At 43.5% G+C, this 27,146-nt stretch overlaps 1 protein-coding gene across 1 annotated transcript; it reads left to right on the top strand.

Moving 5' to 3' along the window:
• The first annotated feature begins 1,534 nt into the window (after positions 1–1,534).
• Positions 1,535–26,946, top strand: ITIH6 (inter-alpha-trypsin inhibitor heavy chain family member 6). Its single transcript, XM_074201873.1, is given in 14 exon segments — positions 1,535–1,642; positions 1,784–1,903; positions 2,247–2,401; positions 10,000–10,110; positions 10,989–11,236; positions 17,935–18,104; positions 18,554–18,600; positions 18,602–18,668; positions 21,836–22,007; positions 22,906–23,849; positions 24,894–25,002; positions 26,031–26,084; positions 26,204–26,317; positions 26,897–26,946. Coding segments are annotated over 14 exon segments (2,469 nt in total).
• Positions 26,947–27,146: the final 200 nt, after the last annotated feature.

Below are 27,146 nucleotides of genomic sequence, written 5' to 3'. Positions count from 1 at the left end.
CTTTTTTGTGGTAGCAAAGAATTGGAAACCAAAGGGGTACCCATCAATTGGGTAATGGCTGAGCAACTTACAGTATTGAACTGTGATGGTATATATACTACTGTACTGTAAGAAATGATCAAGAAAAAAAACCTGAAAAGACCTGTATGAATTCAGGCAAAGTGAAGTAGGCAGAACCAAGAGAACACTCTACACCACAAGAGCAATATTGTAAATATTAGCAATTTTGAAAGACTGATCTGTTGATGAACTTCCATAGAGCCCGGGGAGTTAGGATGAAATGTGCTATCTCCCTGCAGTTATAAAACCAAATGACACAGAGTACAGATTGAAGCCTATTCTTGTTCTTGCCTCTTTTTTTTGGAATATGGCTAATGTGGACATTTGTTTGCATGATTACTCATAATTGTAATCAATCTTGTTTTTCTTTTCTTCTCAATGGTAGAAGGAGATGGGGAGGAAGAGAATGAGGAACTAAAAAAGAGAAAGAAAAAAGTCTGTATTTTTTTTTAAAGAAAGAAAACTGTCCATTCCTATCCTTTGATTATTTATCAGTTTGGCAAATGGCTCTTATTCTTCTAAGTTTGAATTGATTCCTTATATAGTTTGGAAATTAGATCCCTCTCAGTGAAACTAGCTACAAAGCATCTTCCCCCAGTGGTTTGGTTCCCTTCTATTTTTTGATACGTTGGTTTTCTTTGTGCAAAACCTTTTCACTTTTCTGGAATCCCTCCTATTACTTGACACAGTGGTACAAATGCCAGTGACAACAATACAAATACACAAACATAGAGGAGGGTAGACTGAGGGAGAGGCAGGTGAGGAGGCTGACAAAAGTATGAAATAGAAGATAGAAGGAAGTTAAACTGGGGAGACAAAGAAACAGGGAGAGGGAGGCAGAGAGGAGGAGGAAAGATAAGAGACAAACATTAAGAGAAATATTCTGAAAAGGACACAGAAGGATGAAGACGATATCAGAAGACATACAGAAAAAGATAGAATCTAGACCAAGAAGACAGAGGAGAAACAGACAAAGAGAAATAGACAACGATGGAGGAGGCCAGGAGGCTAAACTGAGAGAACAAGAGAAGTAACCCAAGAAAGACAGGAGATGGGAGAAGCAGGGCTGGGGGCTGAAGTGGGGGGTGGACAGAACACATTAGAAATACAAGAGGGGAGAATAGGAGAGACAAAAGAGGATTCTAGACCAAGAGAAGAGGTTTAACTAAGCAAAAGGAAGCTTGAAGAGACAGATATAAACAGCCAAAGAAAAGATGGTGGATTGAGAAGGAAGGAAAGCAAGAAAGAGAGGGAAGAATGCCAAGAGAAAGAGATAGACCAAAACAGGGAGAAACTGGAAAATAGAAGAGAGACCAGGGAAGATGGGGGAAATTAGAGGGAGTTGGAGAATGGGGAAGACAGAGATGAGGAAAATCTAGGGGAAGGAAGAAAAGGCAGAATGTAGGAGGGGGAGACATGAAGCCGAAGACAGAAAGGAGACAGAGCCAGGGGGACCCAGAGGGAAAGGGAGTCGATGAGAGCTGGAGGAGGAGGAGTGAGTCCCATCCAGAGACAGGGCCTCTCTGCTGGCGAGTTGGACAATGCCTGCTTGTTTCGAAATGAAAGCTTCATTGAGAAGGCTGTTGGCTTTTTCTTGTCCAACTCCTGCCCCCTTAAGAGAAGGGAGGATCAAAGGAAAATTCCTGTTGGATTCCAAGTGTAAAAGGGTTTTTAAAAAATGTCTATGTTTTCCAGTCTGCTCTCCAGAACCTTGCTGGCCCAGCTCAGAGAGGCTGAGAGGATGAAGCTCCCGAGAGTCCAGGGGGGTCGCAGCTTCTCTCTGGCAATATTTGTTGCTCTGAGTTTCAGGCATGTCCTGGGGAGCCTCCTGGCACACAAAGAGGTGAGTACACACCCCCCCAGAGACTCCAGCAGATGTCTTCACTGAGCCAAACTCCCATCCAAGCTTGACTGAGCCAAATGCCCTCTGTGTCCTCATCCACGATTAGGAGAGTGTGTCCAAGGTCATGGCCATCAGAGGGAACACAAAGATGCCACAGGAGTCTTGGGCCCCCACAGGTCCCTTCCATTCCTAACATTCTAGGACTTGGGGGTCTGAGGAATTTGGAGTCTAGAAGGTCTGAAGAAAAATTTGAGTCTCAGATTCTTTGACTCCTTGGGACCTGTCAATCCATTCCTTGGGTCCACACCTCCAAGCCAACTTCTCTCGGTTTCTCATCCTCTAGCTTACAGTGACACACTTCTCCATCCACTCAACCATTGTGTCCCGCTATGCCTACACCCAGGTCGCATCTGTCATGACAAATCCACACTCAGACACCCAGGAAGCTTTCTTTGATCTGGATCTACCCAACCTGGCCTTCATTTCCAACTTTACCATGTGAGTATCTTGGCGGGGGCGGGGGGGGGGGGGACTGGAAGGCTTGAAACTTGGAGCTCAAAGGCTCTGGTTGGGATTGTGGTGGCCTAGAAAGATGGAAGACAGTTTTGTTTGCAAATTTTAGTTGTGGGGGGAGAAGACTGACAAGCTCGGGCAACAAGGATGGGCACTGAACTGAACTGAACAATTTCAATTCAGCAAACATTTCTCAGTGGGTCAAATGGAGATTGTAATAGGGCCTCCCTCCTAGGGTTGTTGGGACAATATTACCAGATATGTCTCTCCAATGAACCTGAGAGTCCTAGATCAAAACAACTATCATTCTCATCAGCAGCAACATGAGTTGGAGGAACTAAAGAGCTGAACCACTGGAAAGAGTACATTTAGAAGTCAGGAAGATGTGACAGTAATCTTTAAATGATTATCTAGAGGAATTAACCATAGGGAAGAATTAGGAGCAACAGGAAGGTAACTTATGGACTGCACAAAAAACAAATGAGGTACCTTCAAAGGTAATAATAATAATAATAATAATAATAATAATAATAATAATAATAATAATAATAACTAGTATTTCTGTCATACTTTAAGGATTACAAGTGCTTTTCATTTGTAATTTCTCTACCCAGGAAGGTAGGGGTTCTTACTAACATCTGACACTGGCACAGGACCACCCACTATGGCATGCTCTTGTCAGTGAGGGTGCTGTGCTCCATGAGGAAAATAGAATGGAAGCACCTCAAAGGAAATGTGACATATATAAGTTTAGAGTGAGCACCCCCTAGAGTTCTGTAGTAGAACCTTCCCAGGTTGTATTGGTCTGATCAGACACAGTCGGATATACAGTAATTTATCTCCAATGTAGTGATGTAGTTTTGGTCTTCTTCGATAACGAAGGACAAAAACCAACCAATCAATTTTACAGCTGAAGAAACTGAGGCTGACTGAGGTAAACTGACTTACCCAGGGTCTCACAGCTGGATTCACACTCAGACCTTTCTGATTCTGGGTCCAGTACTCTATCCATTGTGCCAGATGGCACAGTGACTCAGGATTTGCAAGAAGGGCCTGAACAACTTCCAAAATCCTTTCCAAGAGAGATTCCAGGAATCTCTGATTCCCCAGTCTCCTAAGCAGGAGATCCTGCCTAAGTCTCTTCCCGTCTTGAGCTCAGTTTCCTGTTCTCTAAACTGAGGAATAGGATTCTAGAGTACCCAAGGTGTTCTCAGTCTTGTCAGCCTAGAATCCCAAATCCCCGGCCCCAGTGGACCCAGCCCTACTCTTTCCTCTTTCCACTTACAGAAATGAGCCAGTTGGCTTAGATGAGGAAGTTTCACAAGCCCCTCCCCACTATAAATCTTAGGAGTCTGTGCCTAGCCTGGATGGAGTGAAGGAAGAAGTGGAAGAAGGGAGAAGAGATACTATTAGCAGAAAGGGTGGGTGATATATAGGAAGGCCCCAAGTGCCAAGGAGAGAGAACTTGGGTGAAGTCAATCCACAAGATTTTAAAATAAATCCAGTTTAATCACTCCCCTTCTGAGAGGACTTGTGTCTTCTGTCAGCATGGCCTTGAATGTGGTACACAGAGCTCTCTCTATGTGGAGGCCAGAGACCTGCCTTTTCTGGTCAGGGAGGTACATGCCCTCCAGATCCATCCACCCACTTCTGAGGCCAGCAGCAGACAGAGAGAGGCCTGTTCTGGACCACTGGAGAAAGGGTACCAAAAATTGATTCTATTCCCCCCCTGGTGAGAGAGTGCATTGGTGGAGAGAAGAGACAGACAGACAGAAAAGAGTCAGAGAGAAGGAGATGGGGGGGCATAGAGAAAGAGAGAAGGAAAGAGAGAGACAGTAGAGAGGAGAGAAAAAGTAGAGAAAGATGGAGAAGGGAGAGGGAGGGAGAGAAACACTGAGACAGAGACAGTCATTAGATAAGCCTCTGTTAAGCTCCCATGGTGTATCAGGCCCTGTGGCCCTAGCTGTCACTTCCCTAGGCTGGGAAGGCTCCAAGGACATATTTGAGTTTCAAAAAGACCAATTTGCCCAATTTATGAGTTGATTTTGGCTTTCTCTGAATCTTTCATCTTACTACTTTTACTGGGTAGAATTCAGAGAGGAAATAAGACAAATGAACAAAGCTTCTTAGGTACCCAGATTCTGAGTAGACAATGCTTTGAGATTTCTTCACTTCTACCTGTGAGTTATAAGTATTTTTCTTGCCATTTCTAGGGAGAGGAAGGGAAGGAATAAGCACTTATTGTCTCCCAAGCACTACACTAAGCCTTTGTGTTTGTTTGTTTGGTTGGTTGGTTGGTTGGTTTTTGCAAAGCAATGGGGTTAAGTGACTTGCCCAGGGTCCCACAGTTAAGTATCTGAGGCTGAATTTTAACTCAGGTTCTGCTGACTCCAGGGTCAGTACTCTATCCACTGTGCCACCTAGCTGCCCCTTAAGCCTTTTTTATAAATATGATTTCGTTTGATCCTCACAACAACACTGCAAGTTAGGTACCATTCTTCTTTCCATTTCCCAGTCAGAGGTGAAGTGATTTGCCCAGGGTCACACAACCAGGAAGGTCAAATTTGAACTTTGGTCTTCTTGACTCCAGGGCCAGGTGGCATACAAAGGTGATGGTACTTTTCACTAGTCACATAGCCAATAAGGGTCAGAATCAGGAAGGCTGAGTTTCCTTCTTCACACTTGAGTCCTCTTCCCACTACCTCTGGCTGCCTCTTGTTCTTGTCGATTGCTATCTCAACCTTACTATGCATTTGAGTGGCAAGTTAGTAGACTTAATGAGAAGGCATAGGGGGAATCTCCTGTCTCCTCAATCATGTCCCATAGTCCTCTGCACACAGTTGGTATGTTTATTAGAAGATTGAATTAGTAGGGGTTATGGGGAGGATTTGTTTCGGTTCTCAGAGAAGCATTCCCAAAGAAAGAGGGTTTGGGGATTGAGCCTTGAAGGATGGATTTGGTTTGGAGGAGGAAACCGGTCTACAAACAAGAATTGACTGGGCAAGTTTTTTACAAAGGCATGGAAATAGAAGGAGTTGGAGCGGAGAGGAGACAGGATAGGGATCAATCTGCCTGGAAGTTGGGGAACAGAAAAAGAGATTGAGACCAGTTGGGGGAAGTTGAGGAGTATGAATTTTATCTTATGTACAAAATGGAGTCTTGAAAGGTTCTTGAGTCAGGAGAAAGATGAGATAATTATTAGCATAAAGAGAAAATAGGTATCATCCAATAGCACAAATGGAAAGTCCCTCAGAGACCATCTAGTTAAGGTATTATTTCCACAGAAATCTCTGTGTGATTTTGGGATAGTGAACTCTCTGAGCCTCAGTTTGTAGCCACTAGCTTGAGTTCGATTATCAGCCTGTGACGAATCACTATTCAAATCCGGGAATGCAGGTGTGGAAAGAATAGAGATTTATTAAAGAAGTTACAACACATAAGAAAGTGATAGGAAAGTTAAGAAGAGTTTAGGGGGGCAGAGCCAAGATGGCGACATGAAGGGATCGAGTCTTAGGAGCTCTCTGATAAAAACTCATAAACTAAGGACTCTAACTAAACTTTTGAGAGACAGAACCCACAAAGGGACCCAGTGAGGCAGTTCTACTCAAGGCAACCTGGAAAAGAGCAGAAAGGCTCTGCTCCCCGGGGTCGGAGGGGTGGCCCGCCAGAGGGGTGGCCCGCCAGAGCCAAAGAACTTCAGCCTTGTGGAGGCAGCCCCAGGGCACTGGGAGCTGCGGCTCCCAGCAGCGGGGGAGTCTCCTGAGCTGCACCCCGAGGAGCACCGGGCACAAAGTGGGGGAACAGTGGGGGACCTCTGCTGGGGTGAGCACGTGGAGCCCAGCCCTCAGGGCACACAGACAGCAGCTTGGTCTTTCGGCAGCCCAAATCCAGGAAACAGAAGCAGGCGGAGCCAGTAAGCAGGAGCTCCCAGGGCATGAGCCCATTGAGCTGAGGGAGGGGAGTGAAGAGAGAGAGACTGCCGAGCTCTGTCCTCTGCCTCTGGAACAGGACTCTGGGGCTCTGACCACATTCAGATCCTGATCCCAGTCTAGGCCCCCCCATAGAACAACAGGGCCCCCCCACCTCGGCCCCATGGCAGAGGGGGGCACTTATGTTCATTCACAGACCAGGAGGGAGGACAGAACCTCACACACTGAGACCCTTGTGGGAGTGTCCCAAAAGCTCAGGAAACACCCCAAAAAAACAGGCTTAGGCTGGGAAAATGAACAAGCAAAGAAATAAGAGGAAGACCATTGAGAAATATTTTGCAAATGAGCCCAAGAAGGATCAAAATACTCAGTCTGAAGATGAGGAAGCACAAGCTCCTACATCTGAAGACTCCCAAGAAAAACAGAAATTGGGCTCAGGCTATGACAGAGCTCACAAAAGACTCTGAAAATCAAATGAGGGAGTTGGAAGAAAAACTGGGCAAAGAAAGGAGAGAGATGCAGGAAAAACATGAAAATGAAGTCAGCAGCTTAGTCAAGGAAATCCAGAAAAATGCTGAAGAAAATAGCATGCTAAAAAACAGCTTAGGTCAAATGGATAAAACAGTTCAAAAAGTTATTGAGGAGAAGAATGCTTTAAAAAGCAAAATTGGCCAGATGGAAAAAGAGATAAGAAAACTCTCTGAGGAGAATAAATCCTTCAGACAAAGAATAGAATTCAGGGAGATTGATGAATTTACCAGAAATCAGGAATCAATACTTCAAAACCAAAAAAGTGAAAAATTAGAAGAAAATGTGAAATATCTCATTGAAAAAACAACTGATATGGAAAACAGACTTAGGAAAGATAATTTGAAAATTATTGGAATACCTGAAAGCCATGTTCAGGAAAAGAGCCTTGACATCATTTTCAAAGAATTACTACAGGAAAATTGCCCTGATATTCTAGAAGCAGAGGGCAAAATAGAAATGGAGAGAATCCACCGATCCCCCCTGAGAAAGAGATCCCCAAAAACCAACCCCCAGGAATATTATAGCCAAGTTCCAGAACTCCCAAGTCAAACAGAAAATATTACAAGCAGCCAGAAGGACACAGTTCAAATATCGTGGAGCTGCAATCAGGATCACTCAGGACTTAGCAGCATCTACATTGGAAGCTTGTAGGGCTTGGAATACAATATACCGGAAGGCAAAAGAGCTTAGAATGCAGCCAAGAATGAACTACCCAGCAAGGCTGAATGTCCTCTTCCAGGGAAAAAGATGGACTTACAATGAACCAGGGGAATTTCAAAGATTCCTTTTGGAATGGCCAGAGCTGAACAGAAGCTTTGATCTTCAGATACAGGACTCAGGTGAAGCATGGAGATTGGAGGAGGGGGGGAAATATGAGGGACTTAATGAGGATGAACTGCATGTATACAAAAATGATACTGATAATATTCATATGAACCATCTCAGTTAATAGAGCAGGTAGAGGGAGCTTTTATAGTTGAAGCACAGGAGAAAGCTGAATTTGAAGATAAAATATAGTGTAAAAATGGAGTCAATAGGAAAAAAAAGGGAAATGGAAAAGGAGAAAGAAAAAGGAGAGGGGGAATAGTCCAAGATATTTCACATAATAAGATTTTTTTTTATTACAATGAGCTATTGCAATGATATGGAAGGGGGGGGGCAAGGGGGAATGAGGGAACCTTTGCTCTCATCAGAGATGGCTAGGAGAGGAAACAGCAAATATACTCAATGGGGTATAGACATCTGGAGTAAGAAGGAGGGGGGGAGCAGGGGGAAGGGGTGGGGATGTGAATAAAGGAGGAGAGGATGGACCATGGGGGGGACAGTGTTCAGATATAACACATTTTCTTTTTTACTTCCTGCAAGGGACTGGGACTGGATGGCCTGCCCAGGACCATAAGGCCAGGTGGATTCTGGGCCTAAGGGGTGGTATGGGGGCTCAGGGCTTCTTGGCCCCAGGACCAGGGATCTGTCTGCTGCGCCACTCAGTGACCCTACAGCAGAGTCAGAGTGAAAGGAGAGAGAAAATACAGTACACGGTAGTGGAGAAATAAGAAAGGAGGGAGTTGCGGTCAGCAATGGCAACGTTGGAAAAATATGGAAGTAATTTTTGTGATGGACTTATCATAAAGAATGTGATCCACTCACGACAGAGTTGATGGTGTTGGAACAAAGACTGAAGCACATTTTTTGTTATTATTATTTGGGGGAGGGTGTAGGGCAAGTGGGGCTGGGTGGCCTGCCTGGAGCCACATAGCAGAATGATCTTTGGTTGTCTGAGGCCGGATTCGTACCCGGGTGCTCCTGGCTCAAGGGCCAATGCTCTGTCTGCCACCCAGCCACCCCTACTATTATTACTATTTTATTTTATTTTGGGTCTTTTTTTTTCTTTTCTTTCTTCTTTTTGGTTTTTGCAGGGCAGTGGGGATCGGGTGGCTTGCATGTCACATGGCTGGGTGATTATTGGGTTTACGAGGCTGGATATGGACTCGGGTGCTCGTGGCTCCAGAGCTGGTGCTTCGTCCATTGCGCCACCTGGCCATACCTACAATTATTACTATTATTTTTTTAATTTTAATTTTTTTTCTCTCCCCTTTACTTTTTCGCCCAAGCAAGTCTATCTATATTCATGGGGGGAGGGGTATTTTGTTTACTTGTAAACAAGTATATTTTATTAATGTAAAAAAAATTTGTACGAAACAAGAATAAAAAAATTAGAAAAATAAAATAAAATAAAATAAAAAGAAGAGTTTAAAGAGATAGTGCACTGGCCCTGGATTCAGGAGGACCTAAGTTTAAATCCAGCCTCAGACACTTAATAATTGCCTTGGGCAAGTCACTTAACCCCACTGCCTTAAATAAATATTTAAAAAAATTTTAAAAAGAAGAGCTTAAAGAAAAGACTACAAGGATTGCTAATTAATCTTGGCAGGTCAGCTGGCAGGCACAGCTGAAGTTTGGAAAGGAAGAGAGAGAGAGAGAGAGAAAGAGAGGAAGAAAGAGAAAATGGCAGGCAGCCATGAGTGTTGGGTTAATCAGGCCTCATGGTGAAGCCCATGGAGCTCCACATGGTTTAAGGAAGAACCAGAGGAAGGCCCATCCTTCTGGATGGGAGGCTGGAAGAAGCAAGAGAGTCTAAGGGGCTCCACTTCCTGTTAAGTACCCCTCCACTGGAGACTGGACCAAGTGTGGTGCTTGGGGTGTGGTCTTTCACCTTGGAGCCAGGTAACCTCCAATAGCAATCTACGTGCCAGTCTTCCTGTCTCAAGATACTTGATGTACAATTTTAACACGTCATTTCCTGCCTGCCAGTGTCCAGGCCAAGGTCAAGTAAATTAAGTGAAGAGGGAAATAGAGGATAAGGTACAAACAACAGGGTCAAGGGGAGACAGGATACAATCAACAGTGGCCAAGGGAGGCAGAATCTTCACCCCTTTAACAGATTTTGCTTCTGCTATACTCACAATTCTCTACATCAAGTTTACTTATCAGTTGATTGGAGTAGAAAAAAGAGGATTAATGAGGCCTCAGTGAAGAGCTTGGTATCATTTGGTTAAAAGAGGCTAGCAAATCTACCTTTGGCCAGTGAAGTCTAGTAATTCCTTGACTCCCTCTCCCCATCAGGACCATCAATGGCAAAGTCTACACCGCTGAAGTCAAAGAGAAGCACCAGGCTAAGAAAATGTACAAGGAAGCCAGGAAACAAGGACAGACTGCTGCCCATGTGACCAGCCAGTAAGACTTCAAATTCTTTACAAATCTATCATAGTCTAAAGTCTGTCTTATAGTAGCTCTGGCTTCACCAAAGTCCATGTAGCCTGAATTGGGCTTGTAAACATCACTGATTTGCATGACCCTGGAAATGTGTCCCTATCATTTCCTTCATTTCCCTCTTCCCACTGGACTTCCAAAATAAAGTATCCTTGCCCCCCCCTTAAATATCTGTAGGCAAATACAGACCGGGCATGGGGGGGGGGGGTGGAGATTTGTTGCTTTTTTGCTTCCTCCAGGAGAGGTTATTATAAAATCAACAGCTTCTAATTTTTCTAGCTCTGAAGCTCTATCTTTGGGGTTGGGGAAAAGTGTCTCCTCCTGGGGTCAGGTGCCACAGTTGGACTGAGCACAGGATTTGGAACTTTTCAATGATGGAATCAATCTTAAAGCACTGTGGTCATGTGAGTTGTTGCTAAAGAATATGAATGGGGGCAGCTAGGTAGCACAGTGGAGAGAGCACTGGCTCTGGAGTCAGGAGGACCTGAGTTCAAATTCAGCCTCAGACACTTAATTGCCTAGCTGTGGGACCTTGGGCAAATCACTTAACCCCATGGCCTTAAATAAATAAAAAGAATATGAATGATAAAATGAATAGCTAACCAACTAAATAAATATGTACATGATTGCATACAAGAGTTGGTAAATAACTAGAGAGTAAAATGAGTGAGCCAATTGTGAGTGAACAAATTCATGAAACTCTGAGGAAAATGAATGAATTCTATAGGACTGAATGAATGAAGGAGTGAACAAAGGAAGTGACTAGGGGGTGAATTAAGTTCAGGGATGAATAATGCCAATTCATTTCTCCTGTAACCTTCCCATCATTCCTCTATCCCCAGAGAGGAAGAAGTCAAGAAGTTCAAAATTTCCACAAATGTAGCTGTAGGGGGAGAGGTGACATTCGCCTTGACCTATGAGAAATTGCTCCCTTGCCTCCTGGGCAAATACCAGCATGCTGTGAGTGTCAGGCCTGGCCAAGTGGTACCAAATCTCAGTGTGGAAATAACCATATCCGAGAGGACTGGCATTGACTACATCCAGGTGTTGCCCCTCCAAACCAGCCACATGCTGACCAACACCATTAGAGGTATGTGTCAAAAGGGAGGTGGCAAAGTAGGCAACCAGATTCACAGGTTTGGGCAAGCAAGGAAACCAGTGGCCCCAGTGGTCATCTGAAGAGGCTAAGAGGAAGGTTACTATGATCAGTTGGGAAAGCATTTTGTAGAATTTGTCATAAAGCTCCAATAAGTTTGAGAGGGTAGGCTTGGGCTTAACAGGGGTAAAAAAAAAAAAAAGCAGATAGGCAGAGGTCAAGGATCTACACAGCCCCTGGTGGCCATCTGAGATCCAGGCAGATGGGGGGGTGGGGGTCCCAGGAAAGTGCTTTGGCACACTTCAAGTTTCAGGCATGAGTGATGGTAAGAATGAGTCCAGGTTCCCAGTTTCTCTATTCAATTTTCTTGTTCTGCTCTTCTTTAAACTCTGGAATGTTCATGATTGCAGAGAAAAACAAAAGGAAACAAAGCAATTCTAGAATCCAGGAATATTGAGTGATCAGCTGAGGTAGAAGGATTGAGGAAGAAGGGGCTAGAGGCAGAACAGTTTGGGGGGAGGGGATTAAAGCCCCCACCCACCCCCACCCTCCACCACCATGAGGCTAGAAGGAGAAAGGGAGTTAACCAGCACCAGCAAACAGAAACAGGATCCATGACTTCCACTCCTCCCATACAGGGTTATTTTAGTACTAAGAGGAGAGAGAACTACCCTCATAAGAAGTCTGTGTGTTGCAGCAAAACAAATTCTGGCTTTGGCCATGTTCCAAAATGTATTTATCATCCTGCAGTTTAAGTCTATCACTTCTTTGGTAGGAGGCAGGTAGTGTTTTTGAGCTCTAGTCCTCTAGACCCAGGGTTTATCCTGACATTGACCAGGTCTAAGTCTTTCAATCATTTCCCTCCAAAATGCTGTTGTTAGTGTAGAAATCATTCTCCCGGCTCTGCTCTTCCCACTCTATTAGTCTTTCATTCAGCCAGCTTCCGTTGAAACTGTCCATTTTGACATTTCTGAAAGTACAATACTATTCCATTGCATTTGTATAGCATAATATATTTAGCTATTCCCTAATAAGTGGATTCCTTTAGTTTCCCTTTTGTGGCTACAACAAAAAAAGCTGCTAAAAAATAGTTTTGTACCCATGAATCCTTTTCCTTTTTCTTTGATCTCTTTGGGGCCTAGGCCTAGTAGTGGCACTGCTGAGTCAAAGGGTATGGACAATATCCATGTTTATTAGAGATATTAGTTGATAGACCTCTTTCTCTGCTTTATCTCTCCCTGGTTTAAGTACCAAGATCATATTTGTATCATTTGCCTTATAGAAAAGGATTAGAAGGGTGCCTTCTTTACTTATTATTGCAAATAGTTTATGTAATAATGGAATGTTCTTTGAATGCCTGTTAGAATTCATTTATAAACCTATCTGATCCCAAAGTCTTTTTCTTTGATAGTTCATACATGGTTTACTCAATTTCTTTTTTGGATATTGGGTTACCTGAATAGTCTATTTCTTCTTTTTTTGTTAATCTAGAATTCTACATTTTTATAAGTATTTCTTCTTAGTTATTAGTTTTGTTAAAATAAAATTGAGCAAAATAGTTTCCGATAATTTCCTCTGCTGTGGATTCTATTTCCTCTCCTTTTTAAAAATTTTTTATTTTATTTTTTTTGCAAAGCAATGAGGTTAAGTGACTTGCCCAAGGTCGCACAGAGAGGTAATTATGAAGTGTCTGAAGCTGGATTTGACCTCAGGTCCTCCTGACTCCAGGGCCAGTGCTCTATTCACTGTGCCACCTAGCTGCCCCTCCTTTTCTTTTTAATCAGATTATTTGTTTATCTTTTTAGTGATTTTTCTTAATAGCTTGGACTTTTATTGATCAGTTCAATGGTCATTTTGCTTAAACTTTATTAATCTCTTCTTTAATTTTCAGAATCTCTCCTTTATTGCTTATGTGGGGATTTTTTTATTTGTTGTTCGAGTTTTTTTTTTCACTGTGTGCCAAATTCACTGATTTGTTCTTTCTCTCATCTGTTGATGAAATTGTTTAAAGATATAAATTTTTCCCTGAGTACTCCATCATCTGGATCCCATAAGTTTTGAGATGTTGTCATTCTTTAATGAATTTTCTATTGTTTCTACAATTTGCTCTTTGATCCGTTACTTCTTCAGAAAATTTAATATCTAATCACTTTTTAATTCATTGTTTAAAAGCCCTTTAATGTATTTAATATCATCGCACTGTGATCAGTAAATTGTGTGTTTAGTATTCCTGCTTTCCATATTTATAAACAGCTCTTTATACCCCAAAACATGGCCAATTTCTGTAAAGCTGCCATGTACAGCTAAGAAACAAATAAATTCCTTTCTATTTCCATTCTGATATAGCTAGATGGCTCAGTGGTTAGAGTGCTGGTCAACTCTGACCTCAGGCATTTACTACTTGGGTGACCCTGGAGAGATCACTTAAACTCCATTCACTTCAATCCACTGGAGAAGACAATAGCAAACCACTTCATGGACCATAATGGTCTACAGGATCACAAAGAGTTGGACACAACTGAATGCCTGAACAATAATTCCTATTCAGTAATTGTCAGAGATCTATCATCTCTATTTTTTTAAAATTTCTATTCAGTCCCTTGACTTCTTTCTTGTTTATTTTTTGTTTAGATTTGTCTAGGTTTTGAAGGGGTTAGGGTTCCCCTCTATTACAGTTTGACTTGATATTTCTCCATCCAATTCAATTAACTTTTCCTTTAAACATTTAGATGCTATGCTATATTAAGTATTGCTATTGATTCAGTCTGTATGGTGCCTTGAAGCATAATGTCATTCTCCTACTTATTTCTCTTTATTATGTCTATATTTATTGAAAGCTAATCTGAAATCATGTTTGCTTACCCTGCTTTTTCTAGTTTAGCTCAAGCATAAGCTGATTTGAACTCTGTGTGAATCTTTGTGTTTCCCATAAACATCTTGTCAGATTCACTTCTCCCTTCTGTGATTCTCTTCTGTTTTACAGTAAGTCCATACCATTCTAGTTTAAAATTATGTCTATTAAATGTGGATTTCTCTCCTTCTTGTCCTTTTGTAGTCTTTCCTTTCTTTGCTTATAAACCATTAGAAGGTGATAATAGAGAGGGAGTGTGCCTGATACATGTAATCTATAAGTGAAGTGGCCTCTTTCTTATTCCCCTAGCCCTGATCCTAGGTTTTACTCTTTCTTCCTTTCTTTTTAACTCTTGATTCGTATTTCAGTTAGGGTTAAGGGTCATATGATGATTCCCCTACCTTTCCTACCTTACCTTCCTCTTAGGTCCTTCTTTTCCCCTCCCTGGAACCTATTTCCCTTTTAAGCTTAATGTATTTCTATACCAAAATCTTTGTGTGGGCTAAGAGGACAGGGTATTGGATGAAAGTGAAACTCGTAGAATGTCCATTCCCCCAATTACTTCCTCTATGGATAGATATGATTCATCTTATGCATCTCTCTTATAGTAGTGACTTCCCTCCCTTTTTTCCTCCTTTCTTCCCTAGGACTAGGTTCTGTTACTCTCTTTTTTTGTCTTTTCCTAAGACTATTGAAGCAAACAAAAGCACCCGCAGGTCCTCTGTCCTATGTACCTTTCTCTTACAGATATGTCTTCTGTTTCTTATGCCCCATTAGCATATAAAAAATTCATGTTTACATTTTTGTTGTTCTTTAAGATTATATTTGTTTTTGTTGGACAGATTATTTTTAGATGTCAAGCTTTATCTTTTCTCTTGGGGAATATTGTTCTCTCTTTTTCTTTATAGTGAAAGCTATTAAATCTTGCAAAATCTCTATTGTAATTCCTTTGTGCTTGAACTCTCTTTTTTTGATTTCTTCTGGTATTTTTGTTGTTTGATCTGGAAATTCTGGATTTTGTCTATGAAGTTCCTAAGAGTTTTCAAGTGGCAGATTTTTTTTCTAGAGATCATCGTTAGATTATTTTTAATTTTACTTTGCCTTCTTGTCCTCAGAATTATAAGCAAATTTATTTCACAATTTCTTAATATATGGTATTCAGATTTTTGTTTTGGTTTTTGGGTTTCAGATAGTCTGATGATTCCTAAATAGCTTTTCCTTGACCTGTTTTGCAGGTCATTTTTTCTTCTGTTTTTTCCAGTCTTTTGGTTTTATTTTAATATTCCCTCTTGTCTCATTGCAGTATGGTTTCCTGTCTGGTCCATTCTAAATTTCAGGACATGTAGCTCTTGTGTAGGATTATTCACTGTCTGTAATAAGGCATCAATTTTCCTTACCATTGTTACCTTCCTAGCTATTCCATTTTGTACTCCTTGATTCTTTTTTTATGTTAATATTATTTTAGTTTTTTCCAATTAGATGTAAAAATCATTTTGGGCATTCATTTTTGTAAGACTTTGAATTCCTGGGCAGCTAGGTGATATAGTGGATAGAGCACCGGTCCTGGAGTCAGGAGGACCTGAGTTCAGATCTGATCTCAGACACTTAATAATTGACTAGCTGTGTGACTCCATTTCCTTAAATAAATAAAAAAAATTTTAAGACTTTGAATTCCAATCAACAAGTAATCTGGGGTAACTAGGTGGCACAGTGGATGGAGCACCAGCCCTGGAGCCAGGAGTACCTGAGTTCAGATCCAGCCTCAGACACTTAATGTTTGCCTAGCTGTGTGGCTTTGGGCAAGTCACTTGACCCCATTGCCTTGCAAAAATAAACAAGTAATCTGATATATATATATATAGATAGATAGATAGATAGATAGATAGATAGATATAGATATAGATATAGATATAGATATAGATATCCAATCATGTTAAACATATTTTCAGATTAGTCAGATTGTGAAAGAAGAATCAGAACTAAAGGGGGGAGCCATGAGAAAGAACAGGCAAGAAAGCAATCAAAAAGAAGTGAAAATAGTCTGCTTTGCTCTGCATTCAGACTCCATGATTCTCTCTTGGAATGTGAATGACATTCTCTATCACAAGTCCTTTAGAATTCTCTGCTCACTGTATCACTAAGAAGAGCTAAGTCTATCCTTGATCATCATACAGTGTTGGATGTGTGGGGTTCTTTTCCCTTTTGGGGGATCTCTTTGAAATACAGACTTAGTAGTCATATTGCTGAATCCAATGGTATGCTGCTCATGTACTCCTTTTTTCATTTCTTCTGGTGCTCTTATAGTCCTTGTAACCCAGGCATTTTTTTCTCAAGGCTTTAACCCAGATTTGTTGGGGGTGAGGGAGGGAGATCACTGCCCTCTTCAAGATATTCCTATATTTAGATACCCCTCTGACTAGCTCTCAAACCAAAATATTTGGTTATGGTTTTCCTTGGTTTGTTCATTTCATTAGCCTCAATATCTAAGTAGGGAAACCAGTGCTTGGGTGAAGCTCTGCCTGGTCCTGAAGGTGATGAACAAGATGAGACCCTTCCTTCAAGGAACTCCAGGCCTGCTCCTCTGTGGGGCCCTTGCCACAGGCCCTCTAGCATGCTGTCATGCTAGCCTCCTTCCACAGGCAAAGAAGACCTTTGCCTAGAACCCTTCTTCTATCAGTGGGCTCCTTCCCTTGAGTACTCCCTGCTGGAACTTCCCCTTCTCTGTCCACACTCTGCCTCATGCTCCCCTTTCTACTTTGGTTTGTCTAATTCAGAGTTATTCTTATTTCTTTTGAGATTGGTACAATTTGGAACTTTAATGGGGTGATATCTACCCACAATTCCCCCTCTATTTGGTATTAATATTAATTTGGTATTAATATTCCAGCTGGCATTAATATTAATAAATACCAGTTGGCCTTTTTCTTTTTCCAGCTTAATTACACATTGCTTCCCTTCCCACATGCTATGGTCCAGCAACCTTGCCTGACTTGCTACTCCTCCCTCACACAACATCCCATCTCCCAACTCCAAACTTTTGCAAGGTTGTCCCCCAGACCTAGACTGATGCTCTCCCTTCTCACTTCTTCAAAACCTTCTACATGAACCCTAATTCCTAATCCTTCTGGCTACTAGTGGCTCCACCAGAATTGGGTTATTCAGAGTTGGACTGTCTCACAAGAGTTGGTTATGAAATATTCAGCATGAGCACTGACATCTGAAGTTGGAGCTTGATGGACCTTGTGTTCCCCTAAGAAAATATATGGAGTATCCATGATGTGTATTAAACCTTGAAGTATGGCCAGGGCATGGTTTTTTTTCTTCATCACTTTCTAACCTTCCTTCCATTCTGTGATTTACTTGTTGACCCTGATACTAGGTTTGAGGTTAGCTCCTTGAGGATAAAATCTGCTTCCAGTTTGGCTGTTTTCTAACTGACTGAAAGGCAGCCAAGGGTTTGGAGGATGGTGGGGGTGGGGATCAGGAAAGTAGAAAAAGAAGACTATATAGGACAAAGCCCAAACTTCAGGGAACTCTCAGTCCTCTGGGAAGGGATGGGAGAGATGAGATTCACCTTCCAACATCTCATGGAATGGTCAGCAATCCAGATAGGTGAGCATGAAGTCAAGAGTTCAGACTCAGGGAGGGCTGGTGGACAACTGGGACAAGGAAGGGTCAGCAGCAGGTTTAATAGCCAAAGTCAAAGGTCAAATGAGGACCTGGAGAGGAGGAAATGGATGAATAAAAGATCAAGCTCTCTCTCCTTATTTCACTCCCTTCCAGGCCCCTGGGCCTGAGATGGGCAGTTCCTTTCTTCTTATCATTGATCACCCCCACACAGGTGAGGCTGGCTTGCCAATGTCCACCAGGATTGAAAAGGAAGAGACCTGTGCACGGGTCACCTTCACACCAACACCAAGTGAACAGGTTGCCTACTCCAGTCGGGGCATCATGGGGGACTTTGTGATTCAGTATGATGTGACTATGAAGGACGTCATTGGTGATGTGCAGGTGATCTGGATCTTCAGTCAGGAATGCACTGAAGGAAACTTGCCTATATTTCCCAACCACAGTTAGTCTTGAGAGCATCATCACCCCTAACCTTGAATCTGGCTCTCACAGTATACATTATTTCATCTGCTAATCTTGGAATCAGGTTCTCAGTCTCCTTTTAAGGACTTCTTAAAAGGGTTGAGGGTGGGACAAGCATGATGCCTTTCTAGGCCTCTTCTCACTAGTTCCCACCCCCTACCTTCTGTTATTCATTTTTGCTGCCATTCCGGTCCATTGTCATGATATAGTATCCCAAGAGCAAACCTTAAAGCTGTTGTGATTTCTTCTACTGTTCTCTGTTGACATCTTTCCTAATTTGTCCTCAGCCTCTCTCTCTGTCTCTATCTATCTTCATATCTGTCTCTGTCTCTCTAATATTGTGTCTGTCTTTTTCAATCTCTCTCCAGATCTATGATGGCTATTTTGTTCACTATTTTGCCCCCAGAGGCCTTCCTCTTACGCAAAAAAATCATCTTTGTTATAGATGTCAGTGACTCTATGACAGGAACAAAGCTGAAGCAGGTAACACTTATTGGGGGGCGGGGGGAATGCAGCACCAGGAAGGGAGATTGGACAAATCTCTCAAGAATTCTAGTCCAAGATTATTCTAGGGGGCACAGACAGGATTCCAAAGTTAGAAGGCTCCTCCCAAAGTAAGGAAACCCAATTCTTGCCTGTTCAGGTAGCTCCACTCCAAGTGGGCCTTCAGTCTCTGAGGAGCTGGGTAGGCTAAACTTTAGTTTTCTGCTCAAATTAATGTAAAATATTAATTAGTTAAAATAATTCTGCTCAAAGGAAGAAATTATTTTGTTTCTCTTTTGTTCTTCCCAGAAGAGTAATTATTGGACCAGACTAGATAGAGCCACAAAGCACTCTTCCCTACCCCACTTCACAGGGAGATAAAGGTCAAGATGATTAGGGACAGAGGGAGATAGCCAATCTAGTTGTCCTTTAGGTTAGCTAAATGGGGCAGTGGATAGAAAACTGACCCTGGAGTCGAGAGGACATGAGTCAAATCTAGCTGTGAGACTTTGGGCAAGTCTCTCCACCCTGTTTGCCTCACAGGCATGGTCATCTCCAGTCGTCCCAATTCCTATCTGACCATTGGACCCAGATGACTCTGGGGGAGAAAGTGAGGCTGATGACTTTGCACATCTCCCCTCACTCAAATCCAATTCATGTGCTTGTCATAGCATCACCTCTCTGATGTCAATGGTCCTCTGAGAATAAAGGACAACAGTTTTGGCCTCTTGATGAGTTCAAGTCCTGAAATAGAGAAAGAACTTGGCTAAGACTATATTTTTTAGTGAGGTAATCAGGGTTAAGTAGTTTGCCCAGGGCTTGGAATATGATATTCCAGAAGGCAAAAAAATCAACTACCCAGTAAAACTGAACATCTGGCGCTGTTAGGTGGTGTAGTAGAGCACCAGCCCTGGACTCAGGAGGACCTGAGTTCAAATCCGGCCTCAAACAATAATTGCCTAGCTGTGTGACCTTGGGCAAATCACTTAATACCACTTCCTTAAATAAAAAAAAAATTTTAAAAACTGAACGTCCTCTTTCAGGGGGAAAAGATGAATATTCAATGAAATAGGGAATTTTCAAACTTTCCTGCTGAAACAACCAGAGCTAAACTGAAAGTTTGACCTTCAAGTACAGGATTCAGGTGAAGCATAGAGAGGGTAGATAGGAAGAGCAAATGATGGGGGATTAATGATGTTGAACTGCTTGTATTCCTGCATGGGAAGAAGATACTGATAACTCATATGAACTTTCTCAATTATTAGAGAAGTTAGAAGAAGCATATATGAACAAGGCACAGGAAGGAACTGAATATGAAGGTATAATATACTATAAAGAAGGAGTCAATGAATGGAAAAAAGAATGTATTGGGAGAAAGGGAAAAGAGAGGTAGAATTGGCTAAGATATTTTACATAAAAGTCAAGTAAAATCTTTTACAATGGAGTGGAAGGGGGAAGGTGAGGGGGAATTGAGTGAGCCTTTATTCTCATCAGAAGTGGCTCAGAGAGGAAATAACATACATATTCAATAGGGTGTAGAAATCTATCTTATCCTAGAGAAAAATGAGAAGAAAGGGATGGGATAAGGGGGAATGGGAGGAAGGAAGGTGGGGATAGGTGATAGAAGAGAGGGAAGATTGTAGGAGAGAGTACTCAGATACAACACATGCTTGAGAAGGGACAGGATGAAAGGAGAGAGAGGGAGAGAGAGAGAGAGAGAGAGAGAGAGAGAGAGAGAGAGAGAGAGAGAGAGAAGAATAAGTGGGAATGGGGAGGAATAGAATGGAGGGAAATACAATTAACCATAGCCAAAAAAGATATTGAAGCAACTTCTCTGATGGACTTCTGATAAAGAAGGCAACCCAACCCAGAGACAAAATCAACAGCATCTGAAAACAGAATGAAGTACATTTTTTTCCTCTCGCTTTATTTTTTTTTGAAGTTTCTCTATCACTTTGGAGGGAGGAGAGATTATATTTACCTTCACAAGGTTATTGTAGTAATGTGAAAAAAAATCACAAAAAAGTAGTTTGCCCAGGATCACGTAGCTAGTAAGTATCAAGTATCTGAGACTGGATTTAAACTACTGTCCTGACTCTAGGATATGGAATGGAAACTGGGAAATCAATTAAAAAGCTATTATGGGGGTAGTTAGCTGGCACGGCGAATGGAGCACCTGCCCTGGAATCATTAACATAATATGTTTGGGGGCAGCTAGATGGTGCAGTGGATAGAGCACCGGCCCTGGAGTCAGGAGTACCTGAGTTCAAATCCAGCCTCAGACATTTCATAATTACCTAGCTGTGTAGCCTTGGGCAAGCCACTTAACCCTACTGCCTTGCAAAAAAAAAAAAAAAAAACCTAAAAAAAAAATAATATGTTTAGCCATCCTTCAATGGGTAGACACTGCTTAGTTTCCAGTTTCTGTCTCCTACAAAAAGAATAAACATATTTTTGCACAATGCAATACCTTTGGGATCAGAGTTCCAAACTATTTTCCAGAATGTCTGGACCAAGTCATAGTTAGACCCAATAGGACAAAAGTACATCTGTTTTCCCACAGTCCCTCAACATTTGTTATTTTCCTTTTTTAACCAACTTTACCCAAGGGATAAGGTGAAACCTCAATATTGCTTTAATTTGCATTTCTTGTCTTATTAGTGATTTGGAACACTTTTTCATATGATTATTGCTAGTTTAAATTTCTTCCCTTGAAAAGTACCTGTTCATGTCTGAGTATTTATTGATTGGAAGATGGCTCTTAGTCTTCTAAATCTGAATCAGTAAGAAAGGAGAGAACATCATGGCTTAAGGGTCATCAGGAAGGGCTGTCTGTAGGAAGCATGAATTAAGGTGAAGCAGATGTGGGGTGGAGAGAATAAGACTGAATGACAGATTGTTGTAATTGCTGTTAAGTTGTCTTCATGACTCTATTTGGGGTTTTCTTGACAAAGATACTAGAGTAGTTTGCCATCTCATTCAGTTCATTTGACAAATGGGAAAACTGAGGAAAATGAGGTAAAGTGATTTGCCAAACAGCTAGTAAGTATCTGAGTTCAAATTTGAAATCAGGACCTGCTGGCACTCTGACCACTAGGCCACCCATCTTCCTAATCTGAAACATGATCTTAAATCTGGTTTTCTATCCATGTCTTGACTGCTTGCAGATGAAGAAAGCTATGCATGTGATCCTGGGGGAGCTGTGTCCAGAGGACTATTTCAACATCGTGACCTTCTCTGACACTGTCCACATCTGGAAGACTACTGGTTCCATTCAGGCCACACCTCCAAACATACAAAGGGCCAAGTCCCACGTTGGCAGAATGGAGGCGGGCAGATGTTCGTATATGAGGTCTCCCTCCCTATTTCAATCCTTTCCAAGGATTGCCAAGCATCAGCTCTCTGAAGTCAATGCTGTTTGCAATATGACCTCTGACAGGTCATAGCCCTCAAAATTTCCTTAGTTCAGCTTCACATTTTCTTGGTTTCTCTGTGCTTTCACACTCTCCCTCTCTATGACCCTAAATCTCCTCCCTGGATAAGAAGATGGTGAGGAGGGTCTGGGGTTACAAAGAGGAGTGGAGTCAGAGCAGGTGATATCCAAGGTCCCATTGTCTGGCATTCTGTGATCCTGAGTCCCCCCAGGGATGACTACAAAAGTTCCATCCCTCAGACATGAAGTCCGACATTCTCCAGCTCTCTCTGGACCTCACTTTGCCCCTCTGTATCACAAAAATAGAGCCATTTGAGAACAAGAAGGGATAGGGAGCTCATAGGATGGTTGTTGGATAGCTCAATCCCTCACAGCCCTCTGGTGAGGTAAAAGTGTCAGCCTCATGAGACAGAGGATAAGAAATGAAGGGAGCTCAATCCCATCACAGTTGACTAGGGTGCCAGGAATGATAACACCCAATGGAAAACCAGAGCCTGAGAGATGATGAAGAGTGACTAACTCTGTCTGTCCAGAGAGATGAGACAACCCCAAGAGCTAGCTGAAGAATGAAATAGGCTGGAGGTCTAAGAGAATGAGGCAAAGAGAAGCTTGGAATTTCTATAACACAGATGGGGACCTTGCCAGGAGAAGGTGGAACAGCAGTCCTGGAAGACTTTCTGCAGGAGGGTCCATTAGAAGGGGGGTGCTGTGGCCCACCCTGGAGGCAACAGGCAAGCTAAGGGAAAGGGGGTATGGTGGGAGTTGGGGAGCTAGCTATTCATGCCAGGTCTCTGCCTTCCCCAGGGACAGATATGAATGCAGCTCTCCTGGCGGCAGCCTCTATACTGAACCAAAGTGTTACAGGGCCCTCAGGAGAGACTCGCTTGGTCATCTTCCTCATGGATGGGGAACCCACAGCAGGAGTGACCTCACCTGCCCACATCCTTGCCAATGCCCAGAAGGCCCTGGCTAGTCAGGCAGCCCTGTTTGGCCTAGCTTTGGGTGATGACGCTGACCTGGCCCTCCTACGCCGCCTCTCACTGGAGAACCGAGGCACTGCTCACCACATCCGAGAGGACCAAGATCCTGCCCTGCAGCTCAAAGGCTTCTATGACCGCATCGCCTACCCCCTGCTGTCTGACATCCGACTCCAATACCAGGCCAGGCGACCTGGGAGGGCCAACCCATCAGGAAGCTGCTTCCCCCACTACTTCAGGGGCTCTGAGCTGGTGGTGGTGGGCCAGCTAGGGCAGGGAGAGCCTGAGCTCCTAGTCCACCTGGAGGCCCGGGGCCCCCACAACCACCTGCTCACAGCAGCCCGGAGGGAGGAGGCTGCCAGGGGAAGGGAGCCAGCATTTGGCTGCCTGTCCCACAGGGAACTCAACCGGGGCCAAGGTTTCCTCCAGCGTCTTTGGGCCTATGTGACCATCCAGGGCTTACTAGAGGCCCGCCTTGGAGCCAATGACTCAAACTCCCGCAGACTGCTGGTCGAAAAGGCCCTCAACCTCTCTTTGCATTTCCATTTTGTGACACCCCTGACCTCCCTTGTTGTGGTGAAACCAGAGGAGGAAGCCAAAGGGGAACAGAGGCCACATCCAGCTTTGCCAGTCATAGACCAGCCCATGGCTATTGGGAAGACCCTAAGGCCTCCTTTTCTTACTGGTCCCACTGAGGCTTTGCTCCAGGAAGCAAAAATCACTACCATTTCACCTGGGCTCTTCTCCACAGCCAAAGTGGGGAACCCCAGAGTAACCAAAAGGAATTTGACTCTGCCTGTCCCCTGGGTGCATCCAGCTCCTGGGGCTCCATTGTCTATGAAACCCACAGCATTTCCATTCCCCAAGACTGTCTCCTTGCCTCCTCCCAGAATGAGCCCCATCACCCATCTGAGTTCTATCATCCCATCACTCCTGCCCTCCCCCCAAACTGGAGCGCTATTGCAATCCAAACCAAACAACTCATCTTGGTATAATTCTGGCTCCCTGGCTTCCCCTAGATCTGGCTCCTTAACTACCTCTAAACCTAGCACCCAAATTAACCTGAGCCCTAACATCTTGGTAGCCCTGAATCAGCCCCTGAGCTCCCCATCTCCTCCAAGAACTGTTTCTTCATCTCTCCCCATAACTGGCTCCCTGATTCAGCTAAATCATAACATTTCATTATCTTCCCAAAAACAAATTTCTCCAGGTCCCCCCAAACCCAACTCCAACTCTTCTGATTTCCCCAAACTGGGCCATCTTTCTTTTGCCAGAACTCGAGCCCCATCATCTCCCAAACTAAACATCCTGCTCCCTTCCCCCAAATCTACTCCCTTGTCCTCCTCTAAGTCTAGCTCCCAGTTTCCTCCCAGACCTGGTCCCTCAGATCCCCAAAATCTGACATTCAATCTCCACAAACCCAGTTCCTCATCTCCCCCAAAAGACCAACCTCTGTCACAATCTAACTCAAGTGTTCCATCCCAGCGTACTTTCCCCAAATGGAATCTGCCATTCTCCCATAGACTGAACTCCCCATCATTCCCCAGATCTGCCAGTCTATTTTCCCAAAATGTCACAGCAGCCCCTAATGTTGCAATGGTATGGCATCCTAGCACCTCATCTCCTTCCCAACTTGGTCCCCCATCTCTCCCCCAAACTGGAGTCCTACTGTATCCCAGTCTCAGTGTTCCAGCCCAATCTGGTCCAAACTCCCAGTCTTCCCCCAAACCTAGGTCACCTACCTCTATCCTGAGCCCCACACCTCCCTCTAACTTAAACACACCTGAAATCCTCAGGGTCCTTGTTCTCCCTAAGGAGCCAAGTCAACTTCTAGAAAGCCGATCAGATTGGGGATTCTCTGAGTCCTTGAAGCCTCCAGATATCTACACCTTCCCCAACCCACACAACCAAGGCAGCAGCCATGGTAAGTCACTGTTCCAGTCTTGACAGGCTCTCCCTGCTTTTGCCCCTCAGCAGGAACCCTTCTCTCTAGCCCCTTCAGGTTCAGAACCCCAACTTTCAATGTCATTTCCCTGAAGCTCTATGTCAATATGTCTCTCTAAGGGTCTGAATTGATTATCTCTGTGCATCTCTGAGTCTTTTCATGATTCCCTTCATTTCTCTGGATATCTCTTGTAGCTCTCTGGAACTTTGAATGTCTCTTCATGTCTCTGAGTTGTTGAATGTCATCTGCTGTGTGCTTCTATTGTTCATGCATCTAGAGGTCTCTTAAAAATTAGATATCTATGGGTCCTTTGGTCTCTCTGGTCATCTCTGTAATTATGGGTGGGGTACATAGCAAATATACACAATATCACATATTGTAAACACACGTGTGTACAAAGACATGCACATGCAAACACAAAAACATATACATGTGTCCAAACACACATACTGACAAATACAAACACATACACACAAACGCATAGGCATGCACACACACACACACACACACACACGCGCACACACACACACACACACACACACACACACACACACACACCCCTAGCAATTTCTCCATGAGTTTCAGAATATCTCTGTGACTGATGTTTGATGCCTTTCTCTGGGGCTTAGTAGGGTTGCTAGGTCTCTGAGTTACTGTTCCTCTCTCTCTGTAACAACTCATCTCTGGGTACCTTGCTTCAGTTCTGGCTCTCTGGGACCTGAGCAAAAGACTTGGGGCATTTGGCAGAGTTGAGGTGCATTTGTTGTCTTGACTTCTCTCTGGGCTAGTTTCCACTTCCCCCTAGGCAACTTAACAAGCTAGCTAGGCTTGCAGGGCCTAACCTTTCAAGCTGTCCCAGATTTGCAAGCAAAGCAAGACACACTCTGCCTCAGGACAGAATCTTGAAGACCTAGCACATAATACACAGGTACACACGGGTCCAAATACTCCAACAAGGAGTTAAATTGGGGACTTAAGTAACCCTCTTCCTTCTTTTAAATTCTCAGGGATTCAATGGGAGCTTCCGAAATCCCCATCATTTTTTACCTTCTCCTCTTCAGGTGAGGAAAGTCAGATGTTTGCTCTCTATTGGAAAGGGGAGGCCAGAAGGGGTAAGAAGCCCCTAGTGGCTTCCATTGCACCCTGCCTAGGTTGGACCAGGTGTCTTTTTGTCTTCCAGTGGATGGGGATCCACATTTTGAGATCCAGCTGCCAAACTCAGAGAGTAGAATCTGTTTCACAGTAGACGGAAGAGCCGGGGACACACTTCAGCTCATCAAAGACCCTAAAGCAGGTAAGGGGGCCTCAGAGAAAGGGGGAGAAGTCGTCAAGAGACAGAAAAAGATGGAGCCTGACAGGAATCCCCTGAGGCAGGCAGCCAAAGAAGGATATGCTCTCATCCAAGTTAGGAAGCAAAAGGCTGCCAGAGGTGCAGGGATTTGCCCAGTGTCCCATAGATAGGAAGAGTCCATATCAGAGGGTTTAAACTCAGGTTTCCTGACTCCAGGCCCAACCCTCCAAGAGAAAGTTTCAGTTATCCAGACAACCAGAGACCTAAAAGGGGTTGGTTTGCTTTGGGGGAGGGGAATAATATCATCAATTGAGGGCCAAGGGTCTTCAGCTCAAGGACTATTGTCTCAGCTCAGTAGTAGGGAAAAGCTAAAGAGCATCAACACCCTCATAATCTGACTTAGGGAAGGCTTTATGGACTGGGTGGGCATCAGCCTCCAAAGCTTCCCTTTTTGGATCATCTTTTTCTTTTCTTTGCAAGGCAATTGGGTTTAAGTGACTTGCCCAAGGTCACACAACTAGGTAATTATTAAGTGTCTGAGGCCAGACCTTTTTGGATCATCCTGGGGCTGCCTTTCTCTAGCCGGAGGCTTCAAGGACTCAGAGAATCCCCAAGATGATCCATGTGGCTAGCCCACCAAGTGAAGGTGCTGTCAATGGCACAGAGAGTCATCATGAAGAAAGTCCACTTAAGGTTGGAAGCCTAGCCTTTAAATAAACATGACTAAGGCAACTCCCAGCTCTGATCCAGGAGGGCCCACTGTCCTTTCTTACCTTTCCAAGTCTTCGTGATGCTCCTCCCAGGACATAAGCTCTTTGCTGAGCAGGCAGTA

Source organism: Macrotis lagotis, chromosome X (assembly GCF_037893015.1).
Source record: "Macrotis lagotis isolate mMagLag1 chromosome X, bilby.v1.9.chrom.fasta, whole genome shotgun sequence".
Classification (NCBI taxonomy): Eukaryota; Metazoa; Chordata; class Mammalia; order Peramelemorphia; family Peramelidae; genus Macrotis; species Macrotis lagotis.
Note: the sequence above shows the minus strand (reverse complement) of the source record. Positions and strands in the feature narration are given on the sequence as shown.